Raw genomic sequence first — 15,065 nt, 5'->3', positions numbered from 1 at the left:
TACAGTATAGTGTAAACATAGCTTCTGTGCACCAAAAAATTGATGTGACTTACTTTATAGCAATATTTACTTTCTTGTGATGGTCTGTAACCAGTCCCTTAATATTGCTGAGATATGCCTGTTTATGTAAGTACTGGGAATCAATCATGGATTCAGCAAGGTTAGTATTACTCAGTCCTTGGATTTTTATTATTTTAGCAATATTTTGAAGTTAGAGATGAGGCAGAAGGGGACCTGGCAAAAGGTCATCCTTCCTGTCCATGTGGCACTCAAAAGATCACAAAATAGCTTATTCAGATTTGGGCATTTTTCACTATCAGAAAATTCAACTTTGTATTATGATCTGTAAAATAAGGAGCTGTTTGCCCTCCTTATAGTCACTTCAGACTGGGACGGATCTTTATTTTTCCCTGCCTCTCCAGATAGGCATGTACCTGGAGTAACACAGGTTATATGATGACTACTTTCCCAGAACCATCAAAGAAAGAATCAAATCTCATTGTTGTGCTGCTGCTAAGTCACTTCAGTTGTGTTGGACTCTGTGTGACCCCATAGACGGCAGCCCACCAGGCTCCCCCAGGCAAGAACACTGGAGTGGGTTGCCATTTCCTTCTCCGAGGGAATCTTCCTGACCCAGGGATCGAACCTGGGTCTCCTGCATTGCAGGCACACGCTTTACCCTCTGAGCCACCAGATCATCAGTAGGAGCAGTTATTGCTTCGCCTGTTTCTCCTGTCTTTTTAGACTAGAAAGAGAGCCATCCATGTGGTCTATAGTAGTGAGACTATGAGAGAGGAATATGCATTCCTACTCCCGCCCCTTTAATTTTCTCCTTTGAAATGTTTCTGAGGGCTCTGCCTTGGAATGTCCTGCAGGGTAAGCTGGACATGTGTTCTTCCTTCTCAGTGTTTATCAGTTGAGTCGCTCAGTCGTGTCTAACTCCTTGCGACCCCATGAATTGCAGCATGCCAGGCCTCCCTGTCCATCACCAACTCCTGGAGTTCACTCAGACTCACGTCCATCGAATCCGTGATGCCATCCAGCCATCTCATCCTTTGTCGTCCCGTTTTCCTCCTGCCCCCAATCCCTCCCAGCATCAGAGTCTTTTCCAGTGAGTCCACTCTTCGCATGAGGTGGCCAAAGTACTGGAGCTTCAGCTTTAGCACCATTCCTTCCAAAGAAATTGCAGGGTTGATCTCCTTCAGAATGGACTGATTGGATCTCCTTGCAGTCCAAGGGACTCTCAAGAGTCTTCTCCAACACCACAGTTCAAAAGCATCAATTCTTCGGCACTCAGCCTTCTTCCTAATCCAACTCTCACATCCATACATGACCACTGAAAAAATCATAGCCTTGACTAGGCAGACCTTTGTTGGCAAAGTAATGTCTCTGCTTTTGAATATGCTATCTAGGTTGGCCATAACTTTTCTTCCAAGGAGTAAGCGTCTTTTAATTTCATGGCTGCAGTCACCATCTGCAGTGATTTTGGAGCCCCCCAAAATAAGTCTGACACTATTTCCACTGTTTCCCCATCTATTTCCCATGAAGTGATGGGACCAGATACCATGATCTTCGTTTTCTGATTGTTGAGCTTTAAGCCAACTTTTTCACTCTCCTCTTTCACTTCATCAAGAGGCTTTTGAGTTCCTCTTCACTTTCTGCCATAAGGGTGGTGTCATCTGCATATCTGAGGTGACTGATATTTCTCCCGGAAATCTTGATTCCAGCTTGTGCTTCTTTCAGCCCAGCATTTCTCATGATGTACTCTACATATAAGTTAAATAAGCAGGGTGATAGTATACAGCCTTGACGTACTCCTTTTCCTGTTTGGAACCAGTCTGTTGTTCCATGACCAGTTCTAACTGTTGCTTCCTGACCTGCATATGGGTTTCTCAAAAGGCAGGTCACGTGGTCTGGTATTCCCATCTCTTTCAGAATTTTCCACAGTTTATTGTGATCCACATAGTCAAAGGCTTTGGCATAGTCAATAAAACAGAAATAGATGTTTTTCTGAAACTCTCTTGCTTTTTCCATGATGCAGCGGATGTTGGCAATATGATCTCTGGTTCCTCTGCCTTTTGTAAAACCAGCTTGAACATTAGGAAGTTCATGGTTCACATATTGCTGAAGCCTGGCTTGGAGAATTTTGAGCATTACTTTACTAGCATGTGAGATGAGTGCAATTGTGCGGTAGTTTGAGCATTCTTTGGCATTGCATTTCTTTGGGATTGGAAAGAAAACTGACCTTTTCCAGTCCTGTGGCCACTGCTGAGTTTTCCAAATTTGCTGGCATATTGAGTGCAGCACTGCACAGCATCATCTTTCAGGATTTGAAATAGCTCAGCTGGAATTCCATCATCTCCACTAGCTTTGTTCGTAGTGATGCTTTCTAAGGCCCACTTGACTTCACACTCTAGGATGTCTGGCTCTAGGTGAGTGATCACACCGTCATGATTATCTGGGTTGTGAAGATCTTTTTTTTATAGTTTTTCTGTGTATTCTTGCCGCCTCTTCTTAATATCTTCTTCTGTTTGGTCCATACAATTTCTGTCCTTTATCAAGCCCATCTTTGCATGAAATGTTCTCTTGGTATCTCTAATTTTCTGGAAGAGATCTCTAGCCTTTCCCATTCTGTTGTTTTCCTCTGTTTCTTTGCATTGATCGCTGAGGAAGACTTTCTTATCTCTTCTTGCTATTCTTTGGAACTCTGCATTCAGATACTTATATCTTTCCCTTTCTCCTTTGCTTTTCGCTTCTCTTCTTTTCTCAGCTATTTGTAAGGCCTCCCCAGACAGCCATTTTGCTTTTTTGCATTTCTTTTCCATGGGGATGGTCTTGATCCCTGTCTCCTGTACAATGTTACGAATCTCATTCCATAGTTCATCAGGCACTCTATCTATCAGATCTAGTTCCTTAAATCTATTTCTCATTTCCACTGAATAATCATACGGGATTTGATTTAGGTCATACCTGAATGGTCTATTGGTTTTTCCTACTTTTTTCAATTTAAGTCTGAATTTGGCAATAAGGAGTTCATGATGTGAGCTACAGTCAGCTCCTGGTCTTGTTTTTGCTGACTGTATAGAGCTTCTCCATCTTTGGCTGCAGAGATATAATCAATCTGTTTTTTCGTTGACCATCTGGTGATGTCCATGTGTAGAGTCTTCTCTTGTGTTGTTGGAAGAGGGTGTTTGCTCTGACCAGTGCATTCTCTTGGCAAAACTCTATTAGCCTTTGCCCTGCTTCATTCCGTATTCCATGGCCAAATTTGCCTGTTACTCCAGGTGTTTCTTGACTTCCTACTTTTGCATTCCAGTCCCCTGTAATGAAAAGGACATCTTTTTTGGGTGTTAGTTCTAAAAGGTCTTGTAGGTCTTCATAGAACCATTCAACTTCAGCTTCTTCAGCATTACTGGTTGGGGCATAGATTTGGATTACTGTGATTTTGAATGGTTTGCCTTGGAAATGAACAGAGATCATTCTGTCGTTTTTGAGATTGCATCCAAGTACTGCATTTCAGACTCTCTTGTTGACCATGATGTCTACTCCATTTCTTCTAAGGGATTCCTGCCCACAGTAGTAGATATAATGGTCATCTGAGTTAAATTCACCCATTCCAGTCCATTTTGCTGATTCCTAGAATGTCAATGTTCACTTTTGCCATGTTCCGTTTGACCACTTCCAGTTTGCCTTGATTCATGGACCAGGTTCCTATGCAATACTGCTCCTTACAGCATTAGACCTTGTTTCTATCACCAGTCACATCCACAACCGGGTATTGTTTTTGCTTTGGCTCCATCCCTTCATTATTTCTGGAGTTATTTCTCCACTGATCTCCAGTAGTGTGTTGGGCACCTACCAGCCTGGGGAGTTCCTCTTTCAGTATCCTATCATTTTGCCTTTTCGTACTGTTCATGGGGTTCTCAAGGCAAGAATACTGAAGTGGTTTGCCATTCCTTTCTCCAGTGGACCACATTCTGTCAGACCTCTCCAGCATGACCCGCCCATCTTGGGTGGCCCCATGGGCATGGCTTAGTTTCATTGAGTTAGACAAGGCTGTGGTCCTAGTGTGATTAGATTGACTAGTTTTCTGTGAGTATGGTTTCAGTGTGTCTGCCCTCTGATGCCCCCTTGCAACAGTTACCGTCTTACTTGTATTTCTCTTACCTTGGACATGGGTATCTCTTCACGGCTGCTCCAGCAAAGCGTAACCACTGCTCCTTACCTTGGATGAGGGGTATCTCCTCACCGCCGCCCCTCCTGACCTTGAACGTGGAGTAGCTCCTCTAGGTCCTCCTGCACCCATGCAGCCACCACTCCTTGGATGTGGGGTAGCTCCTCCCGGCCGCCACCCCTGGCCTCAGACGCGGGGTAGTTCCTCCCGGCCATTGCCCCTGACCTCGGACGTGGGGTAGCTCCTCTCGGCAGTTCCTGCGCCCTCGCAGCCACCTGCACTCAGTGTTTATAGCTAGCAACAGATCTGTCTGTACAGAAGCCCAAAGGCATTGACAAGGTGCTTGACGGTGTTCAGTGCTATGAGCTCAGTGAGTCTTTGGTGGTGACTTTCTCCTCTTGCAGTGAACCTCTTTCTGTGCTCCTTTAATTCCACTTCACAGTGTCTTCCTGCTTCTTCAGTTCTGGAATGGGAGCAGAGACCAAAGGACAGGGCTGATTTTCAAAATTGTTATGATATTTTGTTTACTGACTTAACTGTTTTGAGAAACAAGACCCACAGCTTTCCATAAGTCTGTCAAAGAAGTTGGTGATCCTGTGAAGTTAAGAACCACTGTCTAGAGAGATAGGATAGTCCATTCAGCCTAATCCACAGCAGCTTCTCCACTAGTCCTGCTGGGCATGTGACTGGCCACACTGCTACCTAGAGCTACGGTTCCTGTGAGCTCTAAAGCCCAGAAGAGGTCTCCTTACTCTGACTTGTCCCAGAGGGTTCTCTGGGCACTTCCTGAGTTCAGTGTACAAGCTGGCTCTCAACTGGTTTTCCTCTTGCTATTTGTGTGTTAGACATTGCCATCTTCACAGGCTTTAGTCTATATCCCTGTCAACTTCTCCATAGTATATCTTTTGCCTTGGAACAATCAGCTTTTTGAATCATCCTCTTACATTTAGAGGACCAAACTGCATCCAAATTGTTCCATATTGGGTTGTGTATTTGTCTGTGTGTGTTTAATTGCTAAGTCCTGTCTGACTCTTTGTGAGCCCATGGACTCAATCCCTCCAGGCTCCTCTGTCCATGGATTTTTCCAGGCAAGAATGCTGGAATGGGTTGCCATTTCCTCCTCCAGATTTTCTTGATCCAGGGATTGAACCTGCGTCTCCTGTGTCTCTGTATTGACAGGTGGATTCTTAACCACTGAGCCATGTAGGAAGCCCTGTTGAGAGCACTTACCACAGTTATAATATGGTGTAGTAGTTATGGGAGTGGGCCATGGATAGGACAGTTTACCTTTTCCACCGTTCATTTCACAGAAGACGTATTGAGTGCCTATGTGCCAGGCATTGGGGATACAGTAGTAAATAAAACAGACAAGACGCTAGCTTTATTGAGGCTGGCAAGCAGGAAAAGAGAAATAAGTATGCAAGTAAGGTAATTATAGATTATAATAAATACTGGGGAAGAAATGAGGTGATAAATCTCTAATGGAGGCTACTGGATTGGCCAAAAAGTTCATTCAGGTTTTTCTGTACCATCTTGTGAATAACTGAACAACCTTTTTGGGCAATCCAATAGAAAGGACAGTTTGAGAAGGCCTTGTCAAAGCCTGAGACCTGAAGGATGAGGGTCACTTAGTCATGCAAGGGGTTAATTTTATAGGGTTAGAGTTAGAGCAATTCAGGCAGAAGAAACAAGAGTTCCTGGCTTTGTTAAGAAAAGGGCTTTCTCAAGTTTAAGAAAAAGGAAAGTGATCAGGGTGATTAATGGGTAGGAGAAGGAAGAAGACTAATATAAGATGAGATTGGAAAGGTATGAGGGGCCCGATCATGTGGAATTTTGAGGAGCATGTTGAATGTTCTTCATTTGAGCCCTTGGAGGATTTGGGGTAGGAGAATTATTTAATGTAATTTAGCAAGATCATTATAGTTGCTATGTATACTGAGGATAGATTGAAGGGGGACAAAAGATGTACAGAGACAATTAGAATGTCATTTCAGTGGGTGAGGCAAAACACAGTGGTGGTTTAGTCTGTGGTGTGTAACAAAGAGTGGATGAATTGGAGATTTAATTTGGAGGCAGCAGCAATAGCTTTACAGTTTAGGGGTTGGAAAAAGGGGAGTAGAGGTTCAGGTAAAGCCTCATTTGGATTTGCATAACCAGGTACTAGAAGGTACTATTTATTGAAATAGAAAAGATTGAGAGGGGGACAGATTTATGGAGAGAACTGTCAAGACCTATGGTTTAGGTGTAATAAGTCTCAGGTGGCCATTAAAGATCCAGGATGTTTCAGTAGTTGTATAGGAGTCTGGCTGGTACTCGGGGAAGGGGTTTGGGTCAAAGATGTAATTTTAGGCATCACTGCCTGATAGATATTTTCAACTATCTAGGGGAGAGTGTTAGTCGCTCAGTTGTGTCCGACTGTTTGTGACCCATGGACTATAGCTCACCAGGCTCTTCTGTCCATGGAATTCTCCAGGCAAGAATACTAGAGGGCTTCCCTGGTGGCTCAGACAGTAAAGAATCTGCCTGCAATGCAGAAGACCCAGGTTTGATCCCTGGGTTGGGAAGATTCCTTGGAGAAGGGAATGGCAACCCACTCCAGTATTATTGCCTGGAGAAGTCCTTGGATAGAGGAGTGTGGTGGGCTACAGTCCATGGTGTCACAGAGTTGGACATGACTGAGACACACACACACGGAGAGTGTAGAGATAGAGAACAGATTGTTCAAGATTGAACTCTGAGGTGTTCCAGCATATAGGATTCAGGTAAGAGATAAGGAACCAGCAAGAACAATTAGAGAAGGAGCATGGAAGAGGAAAAATCCCAGAGAATGTGGCAACAAAAAGCCAGGAAAGGAGACTGTTTCAAGGAGGGAGGGGTGAACTGTGTAAATGCTGCTGAGTGGTTGAGGAACAGGCACTAGTGAAGAATCCATTGGATTTGACCATTGATTATTGGTAATTTTGGTGAGCAGTTTTAGTGGAGTTTCGGGAACAAGATCCAGGTTGATGCATATGGCAATCTAAATAGCATTCAAGGAGGTGTGGCTAGTGAATGAAAACAATGTGTTCATGAAGTTTTACTTAATCTGAACAGAAGCAGAGAAATGGCATGATAATTAGAGATTGTGGAGTCAAAGGGGTGTTGGTATGCTAATGAGAATAATCCAACCAAAGGAAAAACTGATGATGCAGGCAGGTGGGAGTGTGGTATAATTTGGGGAGTTAAAGGTTTTGAAAAGGCAAGTGGGATCTTTACCCTAAGTGCAACAGGGGCAGGGACACTGTCTTCCTTTTTAATAGTAAGGAAAGCAGAAAATGTAGATTTGGGTGCAGGTTGGTATATAGACAGGGAGGCCTAACGTGCTGCAGTTCATGGGGTCACAAAGAGTCGGACACGACTGAGCAGCTGAACTGAACTGGTATATAGAGTGGATGATGGGAGGATGAATGAGTTATTGATGATAACATCTGTTTTTCTCAGTGAAGAATAAAATGACAATACCAGCTGAGGATAGTTGTACATGTGCCTGTGTGCATGCAGGCACACATGTACATTTGTGTGCATGTAGCTGGGGCTAAGAGCCGGTGATGATGGATGGCCTGGGAGAGTGGGACTTGATACAGTAAATAGAGATGTGGACACGATGGGGTTAATCCTAAGTCTTGGAGAAAGGAGGAGATAATCTGCTCCTTATAGCCTTTTACATATACCATGAGGAAACTATAATCAAAAAAGACACACGTACCCCAGTGTTTATTGCAGCACTATTTACAATAGCTCAGACGCAGAAGCAACCTAGATGTCTGTAGACGAATAGAGAAAGAAGTTGTGGTATTTATATACAATAGAATATTACTCAGCCATAAAAGGAACACATACAGTTCTAATGAGATGGAGGAACCTAGAACCTATTATACAGAGTAAAGTAAGTCAGAGAAAAACATTGTATGTTAATGCATTTATGTGGAATCTAGAAAAATGGTGCTGATGAACCTATTTGCAGGGCAGCAGTGGGGGTGCAGACATTAGAGAACAGGCCTGTTGACACAGTGGGGGATGCAGAGGTTGGGATGAATTGAGAGAGAGGCGTTGAAATATATACATAAGCATATGTAAAATAGATAGCCAGTGAGAATTTGCTGTATGACGCTGCTAACTCGCTTCAGTCATGTCCGACTCTGTGCGACCCCATAGATGATGGCAGCCCACCAGGCTCCCCTATCCCTGGGATTCTCCAGGCAAGAACACTGGAGTGGGTTGCCATTTCCTTCTCCAGTGCATGAAAGTGAAAAGTGAAAGTGAAGTTGCTCAGTTGTGTCCGACCCTCAGCGACCCCATGGACTGCAGCCTACCAGGCTCCTCTGTCCACAGGATTTGCCAGGCAAAAGTACTGGAGTGAGTTGCCATTGCCTTCTCCGATGATGCAGGGAGCTCAAACCTCATGCTCTGTGACAACCTAGAGAGGTGGGATGGGATGGGATGTGGGAGGGAGGTTCAGAGGGAGGGGACATAGTGTACCTATGGCTGGAAAAAACCAACACAATATTACAAAGCAATTATTCTCCAATTAAAAAAAATAACTTTAAAAAGTTATAGCCCTAAATACTTCACTCCCTCTTCAGAGTAAGGATCAAGGCAGTGGTATCCTCTTGCAGCAGGCAGTGGGTGATTTGCTGACAGGAGAGGTGTTACCTGTCCTATTTGGTAGGACTGTGGTAATGATTTGAATGAATGAAATATTAGTTTTAAAGGATTGACACAGTGCCTGACACATGGTTAAGTGCTCTGTAAATGGGAATTATTAACTATTATTAGTTAGTTTAGGAGGATTGGGGTTTAAAGAAGTCAAGTGTTTTTCTGAGGGCTCTAAGGGGTCTCTGGGATGAATCAAAGACTGAGAACCTCTCATGAGAGCTGAGGCTGGCTAGGATCTTGGGCCATGAGACTGAGGTACTCATCTCACCTGGAACAGAGAGAGTGGTCCACTAGCCCCTTCTTTCCCGATCTCTGCAGTATCTCCAGGGCTACCTGGACCACCCTCTCCCCACACTGCCAGCCGGACAGTCTTGCCATGCACAGTCCACATTCTACACTTCCCTTTGTCTGTATGTATCATTGTTCCTTACCTCTGTTCACTGAACTGAAATGAGTGCTGGTGGCAAAACCGGCCTTCCACCCTGCTGCCCCGCAAATGCCTTCTCTCCAGTCAAGATGAATTGTGGCTTGGATCAGCTCCAGGACTGTTTCTGAAGATACCGCTCTAGTCTCTGCCAGCTTCCTGACATTATGTCCACCTTGGTTCCTTTCTTCCCTCTCCTTGGAGGCTGGCTGCAGAGGGTGGCTGGCCTTGGTTTTAGTTCTTCATATCTCAAACCCATTTCTTTGTCAGACTGACTCATACTACCTGCACATAGTCTGTGCTCGGGTTTGTCTTAAAAGTATGAATTTATTCAGCCTGTTTTTGTAAAGATAGATTGGCTTGTCAAATCGGGTTAGACACATACTTGGGCGGGAGAAGATTATATATAGGGTACATGTTATGTCCTCTCTCTGTGCCCCATCGTCCCCCAGGAGGTCTTACTCTGGCACCTGCTGAGAGAGCAGCATTGCACAGACATTCCAGACTTGCTTCTCTGCCTGAGTAACTGGCTGAGAGCTCTCTGTCCACAGTGGGCTTCTGTCTGCCCCATGCCATTTTCTCCTCTTTTATGAAGTGACCCCATCTTTAGCTCTTTCCTCCTCTAGCTTCAAGGTGAGATCATCAAGGTTAGACTTCTGGCTGACCCACGGCAAAAGTGGATAGTGTCCTGTGAGTTAGCCTGGCTTAGCTAGCCTTGGAGTGCCAGCCATCAGAGGATGTTCTTTCTTGGGAAAGATGGTACCTGCCTCATGACTCTCAACTTCTCTTTGGACAGGCTGAACATCAACACCAATACCTATACATCTCAGGACCTCAAGAACGCACTGGCAAAATTCAAGGAGGGGGCAGAGGTGGAAAATTCAAAGGAAGACCAGGTTAGTAATATTGCTTATAGTGAGTTCATACCATCCTGCAAAATGACATGAAAGGGAATCACTGTTTCCTAAAGCTTTAGCAATAAACATGGGTAATAATAACAATAATATTGCAAATAATTTAAGGAAAAGTTAATGCCAAATAAGTAACCCTTTGTGAACTATTAATAAATTTCTGGGAGCATTTCTGTCATTGTTTCATTAGGATTCAGCTTCCCATTACATATTTGGGAAACTGAAGCACAGAGCATAGATAGCCATACTCTGCGTTACCACAAACATCAATTAGCGGAACAGAGATTAGAACTCACATCTCCTCACTTACACTTAGGTTAGACACAAGTGTAAAGGATGGGACCTAGACCAGGAAGGAAGAAGCCCAGGTCCTTGTCATTTGAACATGTAGCAGACCTTTTCCAGACCTCAGATCCCTTAAATGTACAATATGGGGCTGGGACAAGATGGCTAAGGTTTCCTCCAACTCTTAAATTTATGTACAAGTTATTAGGGAATGAGAAGGAGAAAGAGGCAGAGTCGCAGCCCCTTGGCTATGTCCCTAATGTCTGGGATGGTTCATGGATCTTGACCTATCAGAACAAAGTCTTATTCTTAGATGGATCATGAGGTCATGTAATAGCCAGAGAATGTTACAAATCAGTCCTTAACATTTCTGCTTGAGTCCTGTCCTTGAAAGAACTTCCTCCAGTGGCCGCCTTGCAGACCTTTTTATGTTCTCCCTCCTCCTCCTCCTCTTCACAATTCTCTCTCCTTTTCTTATCTCTGCCCTCATCCCAGAATTCTGGCAGTATCTTAGAGAGGCAACACCAGATTCTTGACAGTCTGTGTGTTAGTGAAGGAAGCATGTATTTCTGAGACAGATGGACCTGTGTGTGTGTGTGTGTGTGTGAGAGAGAGAGAGAGAGAGAGAGAGGACCTCAGGAGGAAGTATTAATATACAAGCCAAGCCTCCATGTCTTTACTCATCTTACCAAAGTTGTATCTCAATATGAAGAGTGCACATGATAAGAGAAGGTGAGTAGCAGGATGGCAGCAGTAGTGGTGAAGGAAGGTGATGCATAAAATTATATCCCACTGCAGGTGTGTATTAACTGCAGGCATGGAGAGGTGTGAGGGAAAGCAAATCCCCTACCTGGTGAAGTTGAGGCCAGCAAAGGAGAGCAGTGCATTCCTAGGCGCTTGGAGCAGAGATTGGTATTCCTGTGACCAGGGCTTGGGCTCATTCCCACTTATTCTCTCACCGGGAGCTCCACGTGGCGCAGATGGGAACATAAAAATCAGCCCTTGTCCCATGTTTTTCTCTGTGGATGGAAGACCTACTGCACCCCTGTCTCTTCTCTTTGCTCTCTTTAGTGGTATTCTTATCTCATAATTCAATTAGTATAGAAAAGTGTGAATATTATAAAAATATTTTTTAAGTGTAAAAGCAAGAGATTATTTAAGTTTTCAGTTTCTGTTTTTTGCAATTAAAAATAATTCTCTCTCTCTGCAAGAGGAAACCCCAATAGTGGCAGCAAAATGTGACACCCCTGTTCCATCTGATTGGTGTCGGCTGCCACTTCTGACCTATGCCTGCCACGCTCTTTCTTTACTTCTGTGGTGCTTAGGTTGTTAGCTTCTTCACCGAGGTACTGAGTCCTGGGGTCTTTTTTTCACTTTCATTTGTATCTTTCCTGGACTGACTCTGCCACCTGCCAGTGTACTGGGACTGGCAAATAAATCAACTTGAAGTAGGTTGGGGAGTTTCTTACATGTCTCCAGCTCCTGGCTGCAGATACCATCATACTTTTTATCAGTCTTTAAACAAAATATTTACATGGTTACTTGCAAGTGCAGGATGTGCTTTTACTATTTATAAGGACAATTCTGTGAGATATTGTCATATCTTACCAATTGAATGAATTCTTTTTGGGGGGTGGGGAGGGCATCAATTCCATTATATCCATTGGTAACTTATTAGATTTAAGTGAATCAGTCCTTCCCAGAGTCCCTTGCTTTATGGAAAAGCTCTGTGTCACCCAACAGATTTGGGTCATTGTTGTTGAATCTGATCTCTTTATCCCCTTATTACCATACAGATTGCTTGATGCTTTATGTTTTATCATGTCAACTGTTGTTCAGCTGTATCCTGTAAATTGTTCCATTTGAAAATATGGCCATCTTAAACTTTTGAGTCTGGGCAAGATTAAATAGACTCATTTCTTCCTATTCTTCCTGCTGCTGTTGTTTGTTGTTCAGTCTGTAAGTCATGTCTGACCCCATGGACTGCATGGTGCCAGACTTCCCTGTCCTTCACTGTCTCCTGAAGTTTGCTCAGACTCATGCCCATTGAGTTGGTGATGCCATTGAGCCATCTCATCCTTTGTTGCCCCCTTCTCCTTCTGGCCTCAATCTTTCCCAGCATCAGGGTCTTTTCCGATGATTCAGTTCTTCACATCAGGTGGCCAAACTAGTGTAGCTTCATCTTCAGCATCAGTCCTTCCAATGAATATTCATTCAGGATTGATTTCCTTTAGGATTGACTGGTTTGGTCTCCTGGCTGTCCAAGGGACTCTAAAGAGTCTCCCTCCAGCATCACAGTTCAAAAGCATCAATTCTTCGGCATTCAGCCTTCTTAGTGGTCCAACTCTCACATCCATGGAGAAGGCGATGGCACCCCACTCCAGTACTCTTGCCTGGAAAATCCCATGGATGGAGGAGCCTGGTAGGCTACAGTCCATGGGGTTGCTAAGAGTCAGACACGACTGAGCAACTTCACTTTCTCTTTTCACTTTCATGCATTGGAGAAGGAAATGGCAACCCACTCCAGTGTTCTTGCCTGGAGAATCCCAGGGACGGGGAGCCTGGTGGGCTGCTGTCTATGGGGTCACACAGAGTCGGACACGACTGAAGCAACTTAGCAGCAGCAGTAGCAGCTCACGTCCATACCTGACTGTTGGAAAAACCATAGCTTTGACTAGACGGACCTTTGTCGGCAAAGTGATGTTTCTACTTTTTAACACGATGTCTAGGTTGGTCATAGCCTTTCTTCCAAGGAGCAGATTCTTTTAATTTGATGACTGCAGTCACCATCTGCAGTGATTTTGGAGCCCAAGAAAATAAAGTCTGTGACTGTTTCCATTGTTTCTCCATCTGTTTTCCATGAAGTGATGGGACCGGATGCTGTAAACTTTTTTTTTTGAATGCCAAGTTTTAAGCCAGCTTTTTCACTTTCCTCTTTTACCTTCATCCAGAGGCTCTTTAGTTCCTTTTTGCTTTCTGCCATTAAGGTGGTGTCGTCTGCATATCTGAGATTATTGATATTTCTCCTAGCAATCTTGATTCTAGCTTGAGCTTCGTCCAGCCTGGCATTTTGCATGATATACTTTGTATGTAAGTTAAATAAGCAAGGGAACAATATACAGCCTTGACGTACTCCTTTCCCAGTTTTCAATGAGTTCATTGTTCCATGACCATTTCTAACTATTGCTTCTTGACTGACATACAGGTTTCTCAAGAGGCAGGTAAGGTGGTCTGGTATTCCCATCTCTTGAAGAATTTTCCACAATTTGTTGTGATCCACACAGCCAAAGGCTTTCAAAATACTAAAAGCAAATATAAAAATATGATAAAGGTGAGAAGAAGAAGGTGGATTAGGTAGGGACCTTGGAATTTGAGGGATGACATGGGAGTGAGTTTCTTGCCTGTCTTTTTGCTCTCTAAATATCCCAAAGTGGATCCTGGAGAAGCCCATATCATGGAAATGCCAACAGGTACAGATAGAAAAAAGGCCCTAAGAGAGTCCTCCTCTCTATAAGAAAGAACCAGGAATAGGGCAGCCTAATAAAAATCTTTTTCACAATACCTATTCTCTTTTAGCCAAAGACCATGGAAATCTCTCCACCTTCCTTAGTGCCAGTGGAAGTTAAATGTAGAATTTGGATTTCCATTTCCAGTTTGTGTGGTAGAGCAAAGCTATACTCTTGCCTCCACCAGAGTGGTATCAGCAGAAGCTGAGTGGGGAGCCTGAACTTGTTCCCCCTCTGGTAGCAGTAGATGGTGTGAGGCAGTGCTCTCCTATCTCAGCCAATGTGGTGTTGAGCAGAGAGCTTGGATTTCTACATTCTCCTCAGTGAAAGAAGACTATTTTCTTCTCCCACTACTGTGGTACCAGCAGAGTCCATGTGTGGAGCCTGATTTTCACCCCTCACAGGGGTGTAGCAGTCTGCTTTTTTCTGTTGGGGTGGTGTCAGCAGAGGCCAAAAAGGGAACCTGAATGTCTGTCCCCTGCTGGATGCATCAAGGTAGTTTTCCACTTGCTTTAGCTGCAGTGATGACAGAGGGTGTGGTCAGTGGAGAGTCTATATTTCTAACCTCCATCTGCAGGGAACAAGGCAGTGTAAATCAGCATTCTGCTTTCCACTCTAGGGTAGTGTTAATGGGGATAAATGAGGAACCTGAACTCCTACCCCTAGATCAGCAGTGATAAGGCAGTGCTTTAGTTACCCCACCAGGGTGATGTCAGTAGAGGCCAAGGAATGACTTCCACCCCCAGTGTTGAGTGTGCAGCAGGGGCAAATGATATTCTTCCTTCTCCTTACCGGAGAGTGGTAGTAGGATTTTGGAGGGAAGGAAAAAAGGAATTTTGCAAATGAAGTTCTAGGAATGCTCCTTAGTGATCCACAAGAGGAACAGACCAGACATAACAGCAGATTTAAGAGTGGAAATACAGTGTGGAATACTGCCCAGGATTTTAGATTAGCTCCAGGGGCACACACAGCAAGGAGACCAAAATAACACTGCAAATTCTCTGAAAACTAAATTGGCTTGGGTTCACAACCTCACAGGAAGATGAGAACCAAGATAGTAAACTTAAACA

The 15,065-nt window shown here is 44.0% G+C and overlaps 1 protein-coding gene across 6 annotated transcripts in view; it reads left to right on the top strand.

The window, feature by feature from the left end:
- Window positions 1–15,065, top strand: part of SIL1 (SIL1 nucleotide exchange factor) — a 257,385-nt gene that overhangs the window by 138,406 nt on the left and 103,914 nt on the right. For all 6 annotated transcript variants that reach the window (XM_069592170.1, XM_069592169.1, XM_069592173.1 and 3 more), the window contains exon 5: window positions 10,090–10,189. In XM_069592170.1, the coding sequence (XP_069448271.1) occupies window positions 10,090–10,189 (100 nt within the window). The remainder of the gene's footprint in view (window positions 1–10,089; window positions 10,190–15,065) is intronic.

The sequence above is a fragment of the Ovis canadensis genome, chromosome 5, assembly GCF_042477335.2.
Source record: "Ovis canadensis isolate MfBH-ARS-UI-01 breed Bighorn chromosome 5, ARS-UI_OviCan_v2, whole genome shotgun sequence".
In the NCBI taxonomy this organism is placed as follows: Eukaryota; Metazoa; Chordata; class Mammalia; order Artiodactyla; family Bovidae; genus Ovis; species Ovis canadensis.
This window is presented reverse-complemented; position numbering and strand designations above follow the sequence as displayed.